The 23,839-nt window shown below is 38.1% G+C and overlaps 1 protein-coding gene across 1 annotated transcript; it reads right to left on the bottom strand.

Annotated features, from left to right (window-relative positions):
* Positions 1-769: 769 nt before the first annotated feature.
* LOC111328790 (uncharacterized) lies at positions 770-23,321 on the bottom strand. The gene is made up of 25 exons (XM_088754668.1): positions 23,152-23,321; positions 17,987-18,159; positions 16,713-16,937; positions 16,359-16,535; positions 15,811-15,948; positions 15,315-15,533; positions 14,957-15,106; positions 14,608-14,745; positions 13,840-13,941; positions 12,566-12,675; positions 11,844-12,023; positions 11,361-11,438; positions 11,173-11,270; positions 10,406-10,628; positions 9,829-9,903; positions 8,618-8,763; positions 8,305-8,416; positions 7,250-7,400; positions 4,735-4,861; positions 4,159-4,216; positions 3,526-3,614; positions 3,152-3,269; positions 2,974-3,015; positions 2,051-2,183; positions 770-1,765 (listed from the first exon to the last, which is right to left on the bottom strand). Exons 1-25 carry the CDS (start codon positions 23,154-23,156, stop codon positions 1,725-1,727), a joined length of 3,108 nt encoding a protein of 1,035 aa, XP_088610794.1. The 5' UTR covers positions 23,157-23,321; the 3' UTR covers positions 770-1,724.
* Positions 23,322-23,839: the final 518 nt, after the last annotated feature.

Consider the following 23,839-nt stretch of genomic DNA (forward strand, 5'->3'; position numbering starts at 1 on the left):
TAAACAACGACAAGGCCACACCACAATTCCGGAAGGTATAAAGGCAACTGATCTGATTGGAGCGCAATTTGATCTAAAATCGTACGAGTGATTTCAAAATCAATCGAGTGTACAGCTTAATTAACTTTAATTTCAAATCACAGGTATGATTTCACACCAAAATTGCATAAGTTAAATTACCACTTTTTTGCATCCATTTTGAAATGACAAAATTTAATCACTCAAATACAGGATTATTAAGTTGGTACAAATAATTTATTGATCTAATAATGAGTTGGTTGGTAAAAAGTTGCAAGAGTTGTCTTTCATTTCTTGCCATTTGATCAGTCACTTTAAACTAACCCTTAAATCTGATTGGTTATTGCGTTTAAGTAAAGCTATGGTACTGGCTTGGAAAGAGACGCGATTTATAGCAAAAAATGGTGAGATTCGTCGAAAAATCCCACCAATAAGAGCCAACCAGATTGCAAGGAACCGTGCGATTTCAAAGTGAAGCTACAAAGAGATATATATTTAAATATAGAGAACAGTCCACTGTTGTTGCTCAGCATGGCATCTCCATCCCCATCCCCATCCCCATCCCCATCCCCATCCCCATCCCCATCCCCATCCCCATCCCCCCTCCCGGGATTGCAGAGGTGGGATGTTATAGCTTTGAATTTGATTGACACAGTAAACAACAGGGGACACATTTGGGGACAAGTAGAAATTGTCGAGAGAAAAAGACAGATTTTACTAATCCAATGATCATCAACTTTAACAACTGGAATTTAAGACTATTAGAGTTAAGCTTTTACTTTTTACAATCGGCGTAGCATTTTTGGTACATGCGCTGAATATGTTAAGCATTTCCTATCGGTTTAGATAACCCATACTTTCCATGCTTCTTTTATCTAACCCCGAACATGGCTAAACATGATAACGATTCAATTGATTTCCGATTCGCGACTTTTAAACTACATATCGCTGGTCTTATTTACGCAGGCTTCAAAGTAGATTATCAATTTTACCTAAATCCCTAAAGATGACTTATCGTTACTTCTTGATCCACCATTAAAGTTAATAACATCATTAGCAAAACGACAAAGCTTCATTTAAGCTTCATTCCTAGATCCCTATGAAAGCATTACAAAGTTACAAAGCGATACTACTTGTCACTTTCGTTTTTTGATTATTCTAGACCTTAGTGGAGGGTCTCACTGGGGTGATGTATTTTACGACTAACGGTTAATTTCTTCCTGTAACAGTTAACAGAAATGTTACAAATTAGTTTCAATCATTGTGAAAACTTAATGACTATTTTTCGGTGTTTTAAAACACAGTTATCCGCTTGCTTTTACCACAAGACTCAGGCAACCAGGCCGATTTGAGATCGTGCTGCTCTTCGGCTGATATTAAAAAATTTCTGTCGGCCACAAGACTAGACTTGTAGCGCTCTAAGATTTTGACACTTTCTAAACGACGCATCGTAGATAAGAAAACATTTTACGATCAACTTTATTTATGACTATTGGTTACAATATGCCAATTTTTACGCCTGAGAGCTAAACTGTTTTGCAGTTTTACGGCTAACGGTTAACCCCATTGAGACCCTCTTGGTGAATCATAAACAAAGCAACACAGCTTTATCCGCAGCATGACGGCACGGAGGGGTGTTAGCATTCAAGTTGTTATGCAGTTTACACCCTTCACTCTCAAGGTTGATCAATAAGTAATTGTACTCGTTAAATTGCCTCTCCTTTTACCAGCTCATCTTGGACGACCTCTGTTGATGAATTAAAAATGGTCATTATCATGTAGGATCTCTGCAAAGGGTGTGTACAATCCGCTTGTCTGAAATTCGCAAAATAGATGTTCTTCTTTTGGAAGATGTTGTTGTTGAGTATTTATTCGGTCGGTGTAGGCGAGCATTGCATCTTTTATTGAACCGAACAATACAGGGTCAGATAATTGAAAGAAAGCGAAAGGGCCAAGTCAATAAGCCTAGTGACTTATTTTACTTCTATCAATGCATTTAGGTAAGTTATACCAAAAATTAAAATTTTGTTACCGCAGTCCTTCTTTTCGTCGCCATGTGACTTCCTGCCCGTTCTCATTCTGCCATCAGAAGTCATAGCTATCGATGTTTCCGTTTGCGAACCCAGTGACTGTTTCTTACAAAGCTTGCGAATGGCTTCTCGGACCTTGTGAAAAACAGTGGTGAAATGTAGTAACCTCCCCACATAGTAAGATGAGAACGATTGAGAACATGAAAGGACCTGTCCAGTCTCTAAATTTGACTTTTTATGACTGAGTTAGGAATGATGAACGAAAAAAAGAAGCTGCTCCATGAGGAGAAAGGTTGTACTGCAGCTGCAAGGCCCCCTGGGCCTCACTTCTGTAAGTACAGGGCTATATTGCATTTCAACTATTATTTGCGATGAGAACTTGAAACTGTAAGCTGATAAACAATTTGTGATCTTAAACAAGCATATTTAGTACGTCTGCAACACAAGACCCTTTTCCTCTTTCTCCTATTTCCTACCGTTTTCCTTCTTCCCTGTTACAATGCAAATTGCACTTGGTGTTTTCTTTTTCATGACATAAATGTAGTCTCCTAAAAGGTGCGTGGTGTCTTCACTTAATTAAACTTCAGACTCTACAACAGAGGTGCCTGAACACCCTCTTGAAATGCATTAAAAAATTAGCGATATACTAAACTATCATTGTGCATCTACTTTACTGGGGCAGACATCCCCTCCTTCAAAGCTTTGAATAATAATTTTCTCCCCAGTAAAATAAAAAGTATTCTGGAAAAAAATTTGGAAATACCAAACAACATCATCACGCATCATTAAACACTAAATCAAAACTGAATTATTGACTGTTTGTTTGCTATCGATTGCTACCGTTCTTATTTGCTCTATGGACTTAGAATGCCTTTTGTGCATGCAAGCCCCTCTGAAAAAACTTTTGTCAATAATCTCGATGTACCTGATCGTCAAGTATGCAGTGAAAGACACAAAATACGACTCCCTAAGGGAAAGATTCAAAGGAATATCGATTAGAAAGCAATATATCTCTATATATTCTTAATAAATCGACACGATTTTCCATGATAGGATTAATAAGAAACTGAAATCCATTCATAATCAGTATCTTCTTATCTTACCTGAGTTGAGTTGAGCACAATAAAGATATAACGCAAAGCGTCATTGAACTGTACGAATCCAAACAAATACGTGACACCAAGTAAAGGAAGCAAAGCAAGAATACTCTTTAGACCTTTCCTGAAATAAGTGAGTCAGCATGCATTAGTTGGTAAGTAAAGAAAACTTGAAAAAGCGAAAGCGATAAATTTACTCAAATTGACGCTCATATTATGAAATCTCTAAAACCTATTTTAAAAGCGATATCCACGAAACGGTACTCGTAGTTAAAGCAAACCTGTATCGTTATTATCTGGCGTATATCACAAAGCTTTGTAGAGAGGTGAGGTACGACACGTAAAAGTCATTACTTTTTGCTAACAAAAGTGTCTCTCACTTTGAAGCTTCCAAGCTGTTTTTACTATATTTGTAGGCCAGCTTCCCAAAGACAACTCGCAGAAGAATGGCAAAAATGACAACATTTCCCTGGGGAAAAAAATAGGAGCACAAGAAAGGCAAAATAAAAAAACCAAAAGTTTTAATTAGATTCAAGTCTCTAGAAATAAAAAGAGGACTTGAGTGAGACTCCCGAGATTGCCTAAGATGTTATAACGACATTTAGAGGTTACTTCAGAAAGACTAAAATCCGACTTTACAAGATGTAAATTGCTCAACAACGAGGCATCATATCCCTGTTTCTACCTCTCCTGCTCACTGCTTATTACAGAAAACGTCTGGGACGTTGCGGCGGTTTTTGGAAAACATATGGCGCGAAAAAGAGAACATGAAAGGTGTATCAATGTGGAGAGCTAATTCTACCATTGCATGCTCACAAACTGAAAAAAAAGTTGCAAATATGAAAAAATATTTTAAAGCCGCAAAAAGATCGGCGAATATGATCGCAGATCTCTCACAGCAAGAGGAGGAGTAGGAATACTAACTCTGGGGGAGGAGCGAAAACAAAAGCGGCGCTATTTGAGGGATTTACGTTATTTCCCGAGAATAAACACAAAACAAACGTGAAAAATACCAGAAGAATGGCCAAAACTGGTCCTTTAAAAATCCACTGGTTTCCGTTGAGCCAGCATCTAAGCAGTTTTTTTATGATGAGAGAGAGAGTTAGCAAATAGATATACAATTTTTTAATTTTTGAGACAAGAAAGGTGCACTCATTCTTCCTTCTGTTTTAACTTTTCCTGCCTGTCGTAACCCGTACTGGTCTAAAAGGGGTTTCTTTTAGGTTGAGAAAACCTGATTAGAATTCAATGTTGCCTAGGCTAAATGGCAACTACGATCACCGTTGCACAAAAACACCCTGTGCATGTGCCCTAAACAGCTTCAATGACAACTGGACACTGGAGCACCGTCATGCTAAATCCCCTGAAATTTCAATGCTGAATATTGTCGTTCGATAAATTATTGTCAATTAGAACGCAAATTTCAACAAATTTTGTTCTGTAATTTATGATCAGTAAATTGTATCGAGGGGATGGTGATGCACATAAAATAACCAGCTGTCTCAATTGAGAAGTATCAAGACAATGTGACTTTAAAATATTTCGAGTTGTGATATCGAGTGTTGAGTGCTGGCGAAATATTAACAAACCTGTCCCGCTTTATTTCCATTCGTATAACCAAGGAGCCACAAGTGATATCGGTGAATGTGACTTTCCCCATGTCATAACTCGACGGTTCAATGGCTGCCACCAATCCCACAATCACCAGAGGGATTCCTGTAAGACATACATATATTCACCAAGTCAAAACAAAGATGCTGCATTGTGAGGGTGGATCAAGAGGGTCTGTCACAAAAGGTAGTTGAAGCTTCTCCAAGATCACAATGTCAGCTGATTGTTATGAAAATTGAGTGCTCTTGTAAAGCGTGCATGGAATTTTTCAGCCCCTCTTATTCAGATGCTTAGGTGGTTTTAGCATGGACCCTTCAAAGGAGCATACAAGTTTTTTTTTATATCTACACGCGTTATATATTAGTTTTCCGGGAAGGTCTGTCCTTGAAAAGCTTGTGAAACTTATGGGGAACTGGCACCATCGTTTCGCACAGTTGCCAGATGGATGCAGCATTTTGATAAAACACGTCCAAAGATCCAGAAAACAGGTTTCCGTTCAAGAAAGATGTTTACTAATTTCTTTAATTCTCAGGGGCCTTACAAAGCTACAATCACTGCCACATATCTCACTACTTCAGTCTTTCCAAAAGCTCATTTACATATGCAGTCAACAGCACGGACTCGAAGTCGGTCTCGATACCAGTTGCATCATGACTGTGCAGTCCCCCAAAAAGCTCGCCTCACACAGAGGTACCTTGATGATAACGGTACTCGTTTAATGGAACATCCACCATACTCTCACGACTTAGCTTCTTTCAATTTCTGGCTCTTCCCAAAAAATAAATCCGCCATCACTGGAAACCCATTTCAAAAGGTGCAAGACCTTGCCAAGGCTGTCCATTCACAGATGAGAGTTATGCCTATTTCAGAGTACCCGCAATGCTTTCAGAACGATGTAAAGGAGTTGAGGGAAGTTATCTTCGAGGGGATGTAACTGTAATTTCAGGAATTGTAATACATCATGGGAAATATGGGAGAAATGACGGAACTTTTTGATCGGCCCTCGTACTCCAAATATCGTCCTAAGTCAGTCAAATAATGAACAATTTGCGATCAAGTCAAGTTCAAAATAAGAAAATAGGTATATTTTTTTTGCATGGAAAAGCTGTACCAACTTTCCCACAGTTGCTACACATTCCCCTTTCAAAACTCTCCGTTGCATGAAGATATGTTATTCTCCACCTGAGAGGAACGTATTGGGAGATACTGTGCCCAAGGCCTTGGTTACTGCCCGAGGAGATAGGCCGAGAGCGGTACACAAGAATGAGGTGAAAAACATTTTTATCTTTTTTTTTCAACGAGATGCTTGCCAAAAGATCCCGACCTATTTTCTTCCTAAATTGAACAATGTTTAAGTGAATAGATGGTAGTGAAAACTGAGGTAATGCAATCATCAGAGAAAGGCTCATCGAAACACTTTTATTTGCGTACATAGAGGTGATTTGAAAAGGTCCCAAGCGAACTTTGAAATATTTTTTTAAAAGTATCTGTCACGATCTGATAGCTGTCGATTGGAGAGCACGCGAGAAAAAAAAAACCTATGTACACTTTTGAAAACAAACAATGGCACAGGTTTGGCACACAAAGTAAAGTTTAATGACTATCAGGACAATTTTTCTTTAAGAAAAGTCGGTAATCTTATGGAGTATTATTCACTTTCATCGACGTTTAATCTACGAAGATTACCTCTGTACAGTAAATGGCGAAGAAAAGAATTGTAAGTAAATTCAAACGTATGTTTTGAGTTGTGAGAGTTTGCTCGTTTCTTTACTGCAATGGCATTTGTAAAACTTTTCTTTCTTCCACCGAAAAACTTAACTCAAATGAGGTACTGCAAGTAGACACAAGGGGAATTAATGTGGCTTATTCGGTTTCTTTTATGCAAGGAACGGTACAAACGTCCAAATTTAACGGGCGTGGGGAGACTTACCGAAAGTGTATTTGTAGACTTAAAACCTCGCTTACCGTTTTACAACAAACAAAATGTTTCGGAGAGTTCAGATATCAAATGAATAAGAGTTAGCTAGGCTAATTTAAATGTAAAAAAGATACCTTACCTTTAACTTTCTAAGTTTCTTTTTTTGAAGGATTAAATAAAATCAAGTACAAACGGATTTTAGGCGGCGTGTCAACCAACCCATATACGGGTAGTAATACATATGCTACCACAAAATTCAATTCCAAACCAATTTTTTGCAGGCAACTAAAACGATTTGGGAGAGAGGGCCTGTATTAGTAACCAATTGATTATCTATCAGCATAGCTCGAATCTACTTAACAGTAGATCCTATTTACCTCCAATGCATCTAGAAAAAAAACCTCAAAACGAGACAAGATCTTCCGCTTTAAAGCGAATAACCAGAAACTAGCTCATTGGATGCAACATTTGCATGTATCAATTAGGGGTTATACAAACTGCCATCATGAATTCTCCCCAATTAGTGACTCAGGATAGGAATAATGAAAGGAATACATGAAATTTGTTGGTCTTACCCCAGCCCACTGCCACGTAGGTCACATATTGCTTGTTCAGAGAGAAGACCTTGACCAACTTGATGTACAGATTTATTCCTTCAACCAACATCCAGGTAAATATTGCAGTGTAAAGAGAGTGCTCCACCACTGCCAGGGTCGTGCAAAACGCCTAAGAAATTCAGCTCTTGATTACTGCCACGTATGACATTGGATAACCTTAAAATATTATGTGTTAAACTGTTGGTGATGATGCAATTTCATAGATGAAATCCTTCTTGGAAATATATTACTAGCGGAGCTCGCAGCGCGCGCAGCGAAGCCTCGTAATTATACAAAATGGCAGTAGTAACCCATCAAGCCGAAAAAATCTGGACTTATGACCGTACGGACGTCCGTACAAGGTGCTACTGTTATCATGCGCGGTCAACTGTAGTGGTCCAGTGGTCAGTGCACTGCGCTCCAAGTCGGACGACCTAGGTTCGAATCCTGGGAAAGGTGTTATTTTTATTTTTATTTTTTTTATTTTTTTCGAATCCAGGGAAAGGCGTTATTTTTATTTTTATTTTTTTTATTTTTTCTAATAAATTTACTTGAAGCATTTCTTGCGTCTACATACAGAGTAGAAATTAAGAAGAAATAGGAAAATGATTAAAAAAAGAGAGAAAAAGACACGCACACACACACACACACACACTCAGACACCCTTATATAGTACAAATAGAAGAATACTAAGCTAAAACACACACAAAGCTGATACAGTTACCCAGTATATAAGGCAAGGCGTTGTGCCCTTAAGACGTGCGGAAAAAAAATGCGAGCTCCGCTTTTAGGCTTGGCTAAATCTATACATTATTTTAGTCTGCGGGAGGCCTGTTCTATTTCCACCGGCCGAAAACGGACACGGATTTCTGAAAATGTTTCAAACAGTTGGAAAATAGTGGTGCGACATCCAAAATTTCCAAAGACGTTAGGCAGTCGTAATTTCCGAACATAGTGTTAAGTGCTCATTAACTGGAAGAACAAGCCTGCTGGTAGGAATATGTATGTGTGCAAATAGTGTCTCCGCAACTTACAGGATATTTCTCTCTAGTTTTGAAGAATGTCGCATCTAGAACACCCACGAGGTTACCGAGGCCCATTGACAGCAGAAGATTTTTATGCACAAACAACTTTTCACTCTTTATCCTGAGATATAAAATGTAAATTAATGTGGTAAAGTGAAAGCGAACGAAAGATTTTACGCTTTAAAGCAGCAACTCTCACGTACATGTACCACTATTATCACATCAATATCAATAAATATAGGTCTATCCGCGATATCTTTTGTCAGATATCACACGGTTTAATTGGGCCATACAATACCGCACCTACTTGTAGACACTTTACCTTATGACTGTAAGGAGTACAAGTGACACGAACACTGCTGCTATTGAAATACAAATGAGAACCAACTCCAAGTTGCCCTGAATTTCTCTTTGTTTGAGTGACTCGGGCGTGAGCTCAGGGTTGAGGATCACTTGATCTCCGCTTTCCTACCACACAAAGAAAGCAATGTTATAAGAACGTATTTTCCTTTCCAGTGACCCTAGCCTTTTGAAGGCAACGGAAAAATCGTCTGCTTTTATTTTTTCAGGATAAAGATTTTGATGAAAACTCGTTTCCATGAAAGGATTGCTAGTGATGCCGGATAAGAAAACGTACATGGAAGGTGGGAATTTAGCTTTAATGACATGTACCGACAAAAGCTTAAACGGAAGAACTAGATGAACTTTTTAAGACTTCCGTTGAGAATGAGGTTGATTTTTGTTAGACTGCCCACTGGTTTACTGGGGGACCAGAAAAAATAAAGGTATAAAGATATGAGTACACAAGAGTACTCTAGCTGATTCACAGGTTCATTTTTCAAATGCAGTTTGTAATCACCAGTTGTAAAGAACACAACATGATAATCTGTCTGTTAAACAGAATCTAATAGTCATCAAAACCACCTGAAGTATTCATTATACTGATCAGATCTTCAAAACAACGTTAAGCATTTTTTCCTCGAATGTCCACTTTATTTTGCCACTAGAACGAAACTGCTCTCCTCTGCTGCTTGCATATTAGCTGACGGGTGGTCTTCCATGTCTAAAGCACAAATTGTGTCAGTTTAATTTTTCTATCTGGTTCACAGTGACTTTCTCAGAAGCAAAATAACGATTTATTTTTCCATGTCCAGTCATTTATATCCGGATCTAAGAGATTTTGTCCAAGTACTTAAATGTGTATTTACCATCTGTCAGCTCTGCTTAAATGTTCTATTGTTTGTTTTGCTACCGCTTTGACTATTAATTATTTTCTGTAACTTTTTTTTATATTCAATGGTATTTCGAAGTGAACCCTCTCGATGAGTATTTTTACTCTTAGAGTAAACTTTGTCCAATAAATATGTTTAAATTAAAAAACAACAACAACAACAACAACAACAACAACGTCGTTATTACTCAAGTCGAAGGCGACACCGGCGACAAGTACCTTGGAACCGTGGAGGTTACTGAAGAACGACAAAGTACTTTTGCTACATTGTTATCGAATAACGCGATTATGAGCAAATTTACCTCATCGATTGTAATCAGTTTACAGCCATTTGCTTCCATTATCTCTTTTTCTTTGTGGCTGAATGGGACCTTAACCTAAACAACAACAGAACATCATCCTAATTATTGACGGCTTTGCTCTTTCAATAACGTTCAGTTTTAGACAGTTCAGACTAAGACAATTCAGTTAGGGAAGATTCTAAAGAATTGGTTTTGTCATTTAAGGGGTGGAAAAAACTTGACTTCCTAATTCGATTTCTAGGTGATTGATTGTTAACATTATATCTTGACATCATTATCAGCAGTTTACATTAAACCGAAGGTTCACTCCCTCAAAACATGTCATAGCGAAGCTAGTCCCTCCAGACTCTCATTCTTTGTGTTCTCTCTCGTTCTAGACTTATCCTTCACGGCATAGTTTGTTCTCTTTCCTTGCTTTGTATTCAGAAAAACCAAATAAATGATACATTTAAGATTTACAAACGAAACCTGGCGGTTTTTATTGCTTCTCAGTAATGATCTTACAGCCCAAATCTTTTGCCACCATTTTTGCCTTCAGATATGCTAATGGATACTTATTACGTAGTGCAAGACGTACCTTGTCTAAAATATTAGAACTGTTTGTGGTGTTTACGACAGATGTCAGGTTCAGATGAACTTCTTTTGATGGAAAATCTGGCAGCCACCCAAGTGATTTGGAGTTTAACCTGATATCTAACTGGCGTTTTGTGTTGAATCTTCCGGTCGGGACCGTCATTTCTCTGGGGGGGCGTGGGGCAAATATCCCAGACATCGCAGGACCGCCAGGACCGCTAGCCCCTCTAAGATAGTGAAAAGAAAAAGGAAATAAATGAAAAAGAAAACAGTTATTAGAAGCGATGAGGGTTTCACACAGCGAAACCTCAATGCTGCTCACAAGAGTTTTCTCCGCGAGAGTTTTCCTTTTCACGAAACATATATCTTTGCCACTCTAAATCTTTAAATTTAGAAGGAGAGCTTCGATCCAGTCCTAACAACATTTCTAAGGCGATAGATATCAATATTTTTATTTTTGTAAAGTCAGTTCTCTTTTTCCTTCGGCCTTGGCTGCGATCATTATTTCTTGGTACTTCTTTCCGATGTGGTACTCTTGCTGTGTCAGCCCCTGATTGATACCTACTATTTTGCATGGAGTTCAGGAAATGGTGCACTATTACTTGTAATAGAAGGGGTGCAAACGACAAAGAATTGTTTGAGAAGCGTTTCACTTACATAGATCCGAATAAAAATATTTCGATTCCACAACTATCTTAATTGCTCAACCTTTGTGTTTGCTCAACCTTTCAATGGCTATCCATCACCCTTCCATCCTATTCACCAACTTACCTTGGAGGAGGTTTGTAACATGACTTGTTAGAGCCTACCAGTGACGCAGCCTCCCGAAAGAGATGGCACACTGCAATTGTCAAATTCATTCGCTCTTCCTGTGCAAGAAAAATGCAAGAAATCAGTCATTGGCCTTGATTAAAATGGAAAATTAGTAAAGTGATAATATCTCGACTCAGTTGGCTCACCAAATCAAAGGAACTTTTAGTCTTACAGAAGTCTGAGGTGGATGTGGGAGGCGCGTGCTTGTAAGACACAAAAATATCCTGCATTGAAAGGAAGAAAATCAAAATTACTGAAGGAGAAAACAACATAAAAAAGAAAAGTTGAAGATGTGTTTAAGGTAAATATGTGGGAGTGGGGCATTTAAAAGTTAACATTTCGGCCAAAGAATACTTTTTATATCGGTAAGTTTGACTAAATTGTCACAACATCAATCGCAAACAAACCATATTTTCCGTTTTCTGATGAATGACTGGCCTTATCGGGAACGTGGGACAAACAGAAAATCCGAAACGTTATGGAGAGTGTCACATGGGAACCTAGTCAAGGCTTAATCCAACAGAGAGTGTTATTCCATTGCCAAGCTCAAATTCTACTTCCAGTGTTATTCAATCGGAGAGTTGACTTTCTTAAGATTCAACCGTCGTGCAAAAGAGTGGTTTCTGTACCTGACAGAAGATCATCGTGATATTAGCGTTCTTCGGAGTGACGGGTGTTAATAACATTTTTACGGCTTGGAAGAGATTGTTGTAGATCTCAAAAAACACTCTGTTGTTTTGAAAACGCCCTATTGAAGCAGAAAACTCTCGTGAAATGTCAAGAAAGTTTGTAATGTTCACCTCCGTAATCTGAAAAGCAAACAATAAAACAAAGAAAGGATCTTAAAATATAGTCTATTCCTTCCATGTTCTTCCTACGTTGTGAAGTTAGATCACGTGAAAGGTCATATTAACTGCAGAATTACAGTCGTTTTATTCGTTTCTTTGTTTGTTTGTTTCTTATCAGTTGTCAGCTGCGGAGAAGGAGTGGAAGGGACCGCAAATTGCAAATACACCAGTTAGAGTCAGACTCTTTAAGAAGCATAACTGTTAGTAAAAAAAAAATACCAGCAGCAACTTAATTGTACTCCGATCAACACAAAACGAGGAAAACCGAAAAAAAATAAGAAGGGGTGTTTTCTTTCTATATTAGCAAAGAGTAAAAAAGACCAGGCGGCCAAATGATCCAAAATGAATTACAATACTGGGAAGATACACAGCATCTAGAAAAAATAGTTCGCAAAAAATCACCGACTGGATAACTACCAAAGAGGAAAGAGAAAAGAAATTATGTGTAACGCAAAAAGCGTTTTACTGACTTTGCGAGAGGGTATAAAAAGAAAGAACGCTACCTTTTGATTGAAGTAATCAAGAAGACCTTTATTTTCACATTTACATTTCTCGTCTAAGAGTCTCCACATGGTTGTATATTTGCCATAAACGCATTCAAACTGAAGCGTTCCTAGAAAGAAGACAGTTACATGTGCAATATCAGGAACGACCTAATTTCTCTCTTTGAATGGGAGAGCAACCTTTAACAACTTCTGCCTGAAAAGGTTACATCCGAAATAGCAATCTATGATGAACTCTCCGGAAAACTGTCTATTGCTCCATTCACAACCGCAAAACATGTTCGGTGAAACCAGGTTTAACTGAGTGAAAATCAGTAACAGAAAACGAAAACATCAATTCGAGAAGCTCCTATTAAAAAGAAATTTAAACAATGTTTAATAAAACAGGTTCAAACGTGTTTTCCCTTAGGTGTAAAGGTGGTACAAAACTTAAATTTAGCCTTTGTTTGCAAAATATTACTTTCGTAAAACATTACCGAAGAGTTTTAAGGATTAAGCCGTGTATATGTACAAGTCAGAAACATTTCAGATAGCTCTCTTTGAGACGTTTAATGGAAATTAAAACATGGTAACATTTTCTACAATAACATTATCCAACATATTTCAGTGAACGTCTTTCATACTTTAATAATTTGGATATATCAACAAAGTTGAAATGGTAAATTGGCCACCGTAATGATTACAAAAGCTGACGTTTCGAGCGTTAGCCCTTCGTCGGAGCGAATTTACCATTTCAACTTTGTTGATATATCCAAATTATTTCGTTACTCCCACCGACGCAGCCCCAAACAGTTTCTTTCGAAACTATCAGCCTTTATTCTTTCATACTTTAAGAAAGGCACATAAATTGCATTATTTTTTATATAGCAAAGAAATTATTCAGTTGGCCAACTTTTCAGTGCAATTGTAGATGTCTTTGCTATTCTTGCTTTTCACCAAAAAAAGATAGCCTGATAGAAGGGAAATCCCCTCTCGTCTTTTACAGGTAACGAAATGGGGGAAGTTATGTTCAAAGAATGAAACACTAGAGAGAGAGTAGTACCTTCCAAAGGATATTTGGAATGATCGGGGTGCGGAAAACATACACCTAAGATTGAGATGATCAGACTTGGTTACCGGAGAAATAATGAAAATCATTGGTACTCCACCAAGCTTTCATCGACCTAGCCGCTTTATTTGTCATTTTTTTCTATAATTTTTCAATCAGCCAGCAATCGAGGCGTCACAAACTCTCCGGATCAAAAGGTATTGTGTTCGTTTCAATTAAAACAGACCTGTTAAGGATGGATCCATTGCAGAGCACTGTCGTATTTCCTTTGCAGAAGAAGCTGACCTTGGTAATTTAAAAGACAACATATTTTTCGAGGCACAGTAACCTAAAAAACAGAGTCGCAGCGTTAAGAAAAATTCAATAAAATATTACATCTCCCAGATACGACTCTCCTTTAGTTTCTTGGAGAAAACTTGGTGTTCTTTCTTTCCTATGTATACTATCGTCTACCTGAGTAATCGTTTATTCGCATTCTGGCTACGTAACGATTGCAGATTTTTTACTTTCTAAGAATGGAGGGAAGATCGTGGAAAAGGAGAAAAAAATATTTAAGTACAATTAATCTGACCGAAAGCGACGGATCAAGGCTCCATATAAGGAAACGCAGAGTACAAAATATGTATGCCTCTAGTTAGCGAGCGTTTGTTTGGCAGAGGAAAGGTACTTTAACATCATGATGGTCCAGCTAAAAAGTCTGAAGAGAAGAGACAGAGATCTGACTGACAATATTATTGTGAGATTAAATTCTGATTGCAAAACTTAGACCAGGAGCAACTCCCTGGGGCTGATGCTTGGTAATTAAATTCATTCAAAGTAAAAAAATGTGAAGATGAAGAAGTGAGCTCCGAGATGCGATGCCGTGACATAGTTAGCGAGGTAGTCTATTATTTCCTATCATTGTTTCTTATTATTTAATTTCACTTACAAATCCTTTCTTCCTTTATTCATAGGTACAACTTGTCATAAAAAGTAACTAAATATGATAACTCACATTGGTCACAATCGTCCTCATCTGATCCATCAGAGCAGTCATTAACAGAACCATCACACCGATTATCTATCGACAGAATTTCGTCTCCACTTTTGCACAAGAAAAGGTCGTCGTACAACGAGGTGATGTTTCCTATGTCTATGAAAGAAGGAAAAAAAACAACAAAAGACGTTGAGTGAACTCGAGCGAATGCTTCCGTTCCTGAGTATCCTATTTGGGGGCTCGGCATAAGTGGTTGTGCCCTCTAATAACGATAATTATAACAGCTCCATGGAAAATATGTCTCCTCTATGTCACAATAACTCAATGTGTTATATTTTCATTACATCTGCAGTTACATATTTCTGACCTAATTTTGAAGTCTGCGCGCAATTCACTCGGCGTTGTTCAACATAGCAACCAGCCCTCAGTGTCTGATCGTAGGTGCTACAAAAGAAATGGATATCTTTTTCCTTCCAGCTATCGCCTTCAAAGTAGATGGTGCCATTCCACCTGCAAGCTAGAGGAAAATAAAAAAGGTGTGGACAGTCAACCAGTTTACTAGTGACTAATATGCATACCAAACATCGTGTATGCTGAAGCCGAAATTATTTCTCAAGCTGTTTGTCACTCTAGTGAACGAATTTTTTCACAAGATTAGGAATAAACATCTACCGTGATTTGCTGCATCACGTTTAGCATCGAAACCTTTAAGCGTTTTCATTTACCTTTACACTTTCCGCGATTTTTGGCCAGAAAACGGGATACATCACACTCATTTTGAATGCAATATTCTGTCAGAGATTCTTCCTCCAAGCTATTTATCACTGAGATCTCTCGTTTGCAGTGGATCTTTCCAGCTCGACAGGAGCACTGAATGCAGTTACCCACTGACCACGTGACCCCCTCGAAGTACTGATTGGACTTTTCATCCTGACACGAGACCTCTATTTACACAAAATGACATTGTTGCATAAAGCGCTCGGATTAAAAAAAATGTCCAAAATAATTCTTAGATACATCATGTGCTGGGTTACAATTAATAAGCAAAAGGCAAGGAGACAAAAGCACCTGTTAGTCTTAGACAATTTCCCAGCCAATTAAAATAGAAACTAGGCACCAGCGTTCGTTAACTACAGATTAAGAGGTTGAAATAATCGATTCATAGTTTCTTAAACATCATTTAAACTACGTACTCATGTGCATCATCATAATCATTATTACCCGACGAACAGCTATTACGACTGGGATCATGCAAACAGCCCAGAGGTTTTTTCCGGCAAAGACCCTCTGAAACCAGCTGGTGACCATTTGAGCATACTGTTAGGTTGCCTCTCAACATTTTTGCTATTTCTTGGAGAGCTAAACAGGAAGAAGATATGATTTTTTTTTTGAGAAGCAAAAACAATGATGTGACAAATTAGCACCACCGGTGGGAGTTGTCCAAAGACAAAGAAAAAAAAAATCTTTTAAAACGTAAAATTAAACTGATTTTCAGAATAAAAACTAGCGATATAAAAGGACGTTTTGGTTTCTTTATGTGTATTTGATAGAAAAAATCAAAGGATGTTTGGTAGTTCCTGTAAGATTTCTCTTCATTCCTTGAAATTTCGAGACTATGTAATAACTATAAATCAAACACAAAACTACTCTGATTGTTTCTAACGATGAGCATATCGGGAAATGTGTTCTCGAAAATAAATTTGAAAGAAATTATTGAAATTAATTTGAAAGGGATCCTCTAATTATTTATCATTAAGAGTATAATGTACCTGCGCACTTAGAGGCACAGCAGATAGTTCCGCTGTAGACATAGCACTCAGGTCTGGCCATGGGAGGACAGACTTCACTGCCATCAAGGTCTGTTCCATTGAAAAACAGTTTGCAGCCTTTGTAATTCCAACTTTGGTGTTTCATTAGGATTCCACCATCCATAATTATCTCCACACCTGAAATAAATCAGAATTGTTCTTCTGTGGATAGATAAAAATCATGACAGAAATAGAAGAAAACTTCTCCAAAAGATATTCAACAGTTTCAACACTACCATAAAATTAATCGTCAGAAATAAAAGCACAATCGTGTTTGCAAACAAGTTGTATACTCAAGGAATTCTAGACTCCTACCTTCACAAATATCTGTCCTCTCTCGAATGAACTGGAGAATCTTACAAGAGGGTTGACGACAGGTCTCTTCTAGCCAAGTGAAACCGTTCTTGTACCCTGGGAAGAACACTTTCACTCTTCTTTGACATGAGATTAGACTCTCATTGCAATGGCAATGAAGACATGGAGACGTCGACCAAACTTGTTCTGACTTGTATCCTAATCCTTCTTCGTCGCGGCAGTTGGCTAAAAAATCGAAGACAACCAATGACAACTATAGGTAACTCATTGGACCTACAAATGGTTCATAACAATAAGAGATCATGCGTGGATAAGTATATTGTCTTATTCCACCTCACTCCCTAACGTTCGCGATCGTACCCATAGTCTAATCAAAGGCTCCTTGGAACTACCTCATGGTATGTATTAATCATTTAATGAAGTTATGAAAACATAAAAATGCTTTAAATAAATTTTAAAATACTCTAATATCCAGGGAGAAAAAAATCCGCCATTGTCTCACCCTCCACACAAAGCAGTGACTCTGGGGACAGAAGCAAACCTAGTAGGGGGCAAGGGATTACGCGTTTAATCCAAGTTTAATGCATAAATTAATTGTGTAACAAACTAGGGTCGAGTGAGTGAGTGAGTGGGTGAATTGTAGATCTATTCATAAACCTCAAAGTATGACTACGTCATACCCCGAGGTAACAAAATACGAAGAATGGAAGATAAGAGTGACTGTAAAAGTCATTTACTCGATCAATGGTGTTAACAGTTAAAGACAATCAAACTACACCTACTTCCACATACGTCTTTTCTCAACTTCATAAATCGGTTGACGTTACAAAAAGGCTGGTTGCAAGTTTCTTTTGACAAAATGATGCGATTTCGATACCCTGCGACGAACACTTTTAAGTCCCTCTGACAATGGATCTGAGATTCCGTGCAATTACATTTAAGGCAAGGAGATATTTTCCAGGTATCATTGTTTCCGTATTTATTCCCTTCTTCGTCAAGGCAAAAACCTGAACGATAATTTCTGTGTCTCAGCAAGATGCAGAATATACTAAATATCTCCTAATTCAGCTTAAAAAGTATCCTTCTTGGATAATTGGTGATCAGGTGTAGACTGTAGGCTTAGTTCAAAGAACACTACGATTCTTGCACAATGTAAACGCTTGGCTGAGACCAGACTAGAGGAGATTATAAAATGGAAAGAAATTCTTCGGTATGCATCTTTTTTATTCTGATCACAGTTTTCAGATAAGCTATTGGAATAAACTACATTTTACCTTTAAACCGGCGAAGTAGCACAAGATCAGGAACGCGTATTGGCCGACTGGGGTAGGTGGGAGTTCTTACTGTGTTGATTCGGCCATTGCAAAAGTTTGTATTCACCGCACTGAAAAGGTGCACGATTACAGCTGCATGGAGGTATCTCAGTTTCACCTCAACCATGACGCAACTGGTAAAGATAAATTATATCAACAAAGTGAACATAAAATGTGGATTGTGGGTGAGATAATACCACTACACCATCCTACCAAAACATTAGCAGTCGTGGGCTGCTGTTTTTTGGTTTTCCCGTCAGTACGACATGAAGGTTGCCATCATTTGGGCTCCTTAATCATTCAATTGTTTTTCATGGCTAATAAGTAAATTTCTAAATAAAAGAACACAGAGTTTCTGAAAATCATCCCTTAATGAGCATTCTATGAAAGTTATTCATAGCAAACATCTGTGAGTATCAAATCTCTTTCATATTTTGCACCTTTCCACAATCCAGCTTAATTTCTTTAAACAAAATCCTCTCAGTGGATGTCAGTACCACACAAACGAATTTTATACCACATTAACCCAATAAAATAAACAGAAAGAATGACGTCTTCTCGCCGAGGAACCGAAATTTGCTAATCACGACCGACTTCCGTCACTCGAGTCTTACAGCCAATAATTTAACGTGTAATTATTGACATGAAAATTTATAGCAATCAAAAGGCAAATCCTCAGTTAAATTTTTAAGTGGTCTTCGCTAAATATACGGAAACGTTAATGTCTGATACTGAAAACTGTCCATTGCACGACGACTCCTACTTAAGGATCGATTGTTAAATTAGAAATGGAATGATCCAGTAGGCCAAAAGGAAAAAGCCACGCCTCAGTTACCAAAGGAAATTTTCCACGTAAACAGAATATTATGCCACGGAAATGACTGAACGGGAGGTAGCCAAGGCGAGCTCAAGGGGTCCTCTTAATTTCAATAGACCTTCTATAACTCTTCCTTATAGAGAAACTGCAATGTGCAGGAAATATTGCTTTGGTCTTCCAAACGTCCGTGTCTCTAAGATTGAAGACAAGCAGGTGTACTACATCTTCTATAGCTGCACGTACGACTAAGGGGGCTAGGTGCGACAGGTCAGGTGAAGAATGATCAGATTTAGAGACACGATCTCGCCGTGAGTTAGCGTATTGCACATTCTTTCTACTGTTATACCTCATACATAGTGTCATTGAAGCAAGGCAGCTTGTTGGATAAAAATCTGCCGTTTCCCCTGGCTTCGTCAATAAGATTGATCCATTTTATAGATAGATTTTGCTAATTGCATTCCCCTTACGTTTGCGTAAAACAAGTAAGTTACGAACTCGCACTAAAAACATCGTGTTTATCCCGGCTTCCTTAAAACATCGCTATGTGCTAAGATAAAGATGGTTTTTTAAATCATCGATGGGCTTTACGTATCTCACATTCGTCGAATTGAAGTTACTGAGCCCCATAAACTATTGATCTACTTCTTCATGCGGCCCAAGGGAAACACAACGAATTTTAAAAAGAGATTAAAGTCTAGAACGGTGATGGTCTGAATTCTTGGTAACACAAATATGGTTAAACAACAAACATATGAAATACATATATATGAACTGCGGTTATGAAACGTATATGTGCACGATCCTTCGCAGTAAAGCACTATTTAAGCAATAGTGAAAATCAGACCTGAAAAAAATTCAGGCCTGTACGGGATTCGAACCACTGACCTCTGCGATACTAGTGCAGCGCTCTACCAATTGAGCTAACAAGCCAACTGGGAGCAGGCCATCAAATTAATTCGACATAAACCCGTAGAGGCCTGAATTTCTTTTTTTTTTTTTTTCAGGTCTGATTTTCACTATTGCTTAAATAGTGCTTTACTGCGAAGGATCGTGCACATATACGTTTCATAACCGCAGTTCATATATATGTATTTCATATGTTTGTTGTTTTATTTATTTTCTGCGGGTTTATGTCGAATTAATTTGATGGCCTGCTCCCAGTTGGCTTGTTAGCTCAATTGGTAGAGCGCTGCACTAGTATCGCAGAGGTCAGTGGTTCGAATCCCGTACAGGCCTGAATTTTTTTCAGGTCTGATTTTCACTATTGCTTAAATAGTGCTTTACTGCGAAGGATCGTGCACATATACGACAAATATGGTTATCAGGCTATGCAGCAAAGGCAGTCTCCATAGCAAAGTTAAAATAGGATATTTAAAAGAGAGAAATTTTCACAGTCTTTTTCATTTCAAAGAAAGGGAAGCTGTATAGCTTAGAGAAAAAAAATAGATCACGATTTAAACTTCTCACTTATCGGGTTAGGCATTTAATGCGCTCGAGAGGCAATGATAAGGTAATTCATACATACAATTGACATCGACGGACCAAAGATAGAATAGCTAAAATATCTCTGGAGTATGATGGACGATCCTCGCAGTAGATAGCGCTATTTGAGCAATAGCGAAATTCAGACCTGAAAAAAATCAGGCCTGTACGGGACTCGAACCACTGACCTCTGCGATACTAGTGCAGCGCTCTAACCAATTGAGCTAACAAGCCAACTGAGAGCAGGCCGTTAAGTTGATTCGTAATGAACCCGTGAAAGTGATAAATGAGATAGAATAAATATATGAAAATCATATATTTTGAACTGCGGTATTTGATACGTATGATGGACGATCCTCGCAGTAGATAGCGCTATTTGAGCAATAGCGAAATTCAGACCTGAAAAAAAATCAGGCCTGTACGGGACTCGAACCACTGACCTCTGCGATACTAGTGCAGCGCTCTAACCAATTGAGCTAACAAGCCAACTGAGAGCAGGCCGTTAAGTTGATTCGTAATGAACCCGTGAAAGTGATAAATGAGATAGAATAAATATATGAAAATCATATATTTTGAACTGCGGTATTTGATACGTATGATGGACGATCCTCGCAGTAGATAGCGCTATTTGAGCAATAGCGAAATTCAGACCTGAAAAAAAATCAGGCCTGTACGGGACTCGAACCACTGACCTCTGCGATACTAGTGCAGCGCTCTAACCAATTGAGCTAACAAGCCAACTGAGAGCAGGCCGTTAAGTTGATTCGTAATGAACCCGTGAAAGTGATAAATGAGATAGAATAAATATATGAAAATCATATATTTTGAACTGCGGTATTTGATACTTAACGGCCTGCTCTCAGTTGGCTTGTTAGCTCAATTGGTTAGAGCGCTGCACTAGTATCGCAGAGGTCAGTGGTTCGAGTCCCGTACAGGCCTGATTTTTTTTTCAGGTCTGAATTTCGCTATTGCTCAAATAGCGCTATCTACTGCGAGGATCGTCCATCATACGTATCAAATACCGCAGTTCAAAATATATGATTTTCATATATTTATTCTATCTCATTTATCACTTTCACGGGTTCATTACGAATCAACTTAACGGCCTGCTCTCAGTTGGCTTGTTAGCTCAATTGGTTAGAGCGCTGCACTAGTATCGCAGAGGTCAGTGGTTCGAGTCCCGTACAGGCCTGATTTTTTTCAGGTCTGAATTTCGCTATTGCTCAAATAGCGCTATCTACTGCGAGGATCGTCCATCATACGTATCAAATACCGCAGTTCAAAATATATGATTTTCATATATTTATTCTATCTCATTTATCACTTTCACGGGTTCATTACGAATCAACTTAACGGCCTGCTCTCAGTTGGCTTGTTAGCTCAATTGGTTAGAGCGCTGCACTAGTATCGCAGAGGTCAGTGGTTCGAGTCCCGTACAGGCCTGATTTTTTTTCAGGTCTGAATTTCGCTATTGCTCAAATAGCGCTATCTACTGCGAGGATCGTCCATCATACGTATCAAATACCGCAGTTCAAAATATATGATTTTCATATATTTATTCTATCTCATTTATCACTTTCACGGGTTCATTACGAATCAACTTAACGGCCTGCTCTCAGTTGGCTTGTTAGCTCAATTGGTTAGAGCGCTGCACTAGTATCGCAGAGGTCAGTGGTTCGAGTCCCGTACAGGCCTGATTTTTTTTTTTTTTTTTTTTCTTTTTTTTTTTTTTTTTCAGGTCTGAATTTCGCTATTGCTCAAATAGCGCTATCTACTGCGAGGATCGTCCATCATACGTATCAAATACCGCAGTTCAAAATATATGATTTTCATATATTTATTCTATCTCATATCTCTGGAGTCATGAATGACGTTAGCAAATAAAGCTTCCGATTCTCTCTCTTTCTTACGACTTCCTTGTTTTCTAAGAGCTATCTTAGGATGGTGCTACATTTTCTTCGCAAAATAGCCGGGATAAGGAAACTTAAATGGCAAATACCAAAAATTTTACAACTGATTCAAGAGCAGAAGAAGGTATCTACGCCAGCCTTGAAACTAACCTCCGATGGCTGCTTTGCCCTTCCCGATATTTGTGCAACGCTATCAAACCAGTCTGAATGGCAATTCTCCTTAGAACGTTTCTTAAACAAGAGGCCGAAAAGACTAGAGGAGATCGGCACTCAAAGGAAACACCTAATGGCAGATATGTTTATATCTCGTTATTCTATATGGTTGCAATAGCGCCTGCTTTACAATTCAAATTTTGCCCAAGCAATTAAAACATTCTATTATAGCCCATTTCCTGGAATAGCGTTGAAGATAAAGTGCCCTACTATACGAGTTTAAGCAAGACTTCGGTTGTTAAGCAAACGTTTGGCTGACAGGGGCAACAAAAATCAAACAAATGATACATAGGCAAACAGAACTTTGATAACAGAAATGATACTGGGGTACGAATAATATATTTTTAGCTTTCTCTTCCTAGAAAGTCAGGGAATATTCAATAGAAAGATCGAAGAGCAACAGCTTTCAAGTCAGCCCTTACGGAATTAATTTGATTGTAAGGAGATAGGCCGCAAAGCAGGACATACGAGTAGAATGAAGCATACAATAACACTAAAATTTGATTATTGGTTAATTTGTGCCCAGTTCCTACGTTGAGTTGTTGTGTAACGCTAATTCAAGGGACTGGCATTGATATGAAAGGCAGAAAGGCAACGTAGTATCACTTAAAAACTCCTCGAAAGGGAATAACGTTTCTAAACATTCTACGTAGATTTATACGAGTTTCGTTCAAGCAGAAAATTAGAAAATTATCTTTGTGTACCTCATTTCTCCAATTTAAATACGCATTAAGCTTCAGGGCCGTGGAATAGTTTATCTGTTCTCAACACATTCACGAGTTATCTTTGCTCCCCGGGTTAAAAAAAGGATCACTTCGGCTTCGTAAACTTCTGGTTCGCCAACCTTTGCACAGCTTCCCCGAGAGACCGAGTAAAGAGAAAATAATAATTAAAGTTAAAATGTATTTTACTCTTGGAATTTCAATGAATGAAACACATTAACAGATTAAATATCTTTCGTCAGCCTAATTGGTTTTGGAAGAAGTGCAAAAGCCATCGGTAAATTGGTTAGAATTTCTTGAAACTTCGCTCAACCTGATTAGATTAAAGAAGCACTGGTGGTAGAATAACAAAAGACTGTTGGTAAAATATCACTTGACATTATAGGTTTTTGTATATGAGACTGGAGTGAGAGTGTTGTCGATGTGTTGTTCATTGTGGACACCCTTTTTGGTGTCGATGAGAAATGGCGAACTTTGTGCAGACATGAAAGTAGAGAAATAAAATAATAAATGGTTTAAATGAAACCGACAATAGAGGAACTTAGGAATGAACAAGCGGACAACAAAGCGAAAAACAAAATAAAAAACACAACGAAACTTTCGATAGTTGAAGGGAGTTAAAGCTCCATTGGCGATAAATGAGATCCGATTGATAAATTACTTTAAATAC

This window comes from Stylophora pistillata, chromosome 3 (assembly GCF_964205215.1).
Source record: "Stylophora pistillata chromosome 3, jaStyPist1.2, whole genome shotgun sequence".
Taxonomy (NCBI): Eukaryota; Metazoa; Cnidaria; class Anthozoa; order Scleractinia; family Pocilloporidae; genus Stylophora; species Stylophora pistillata.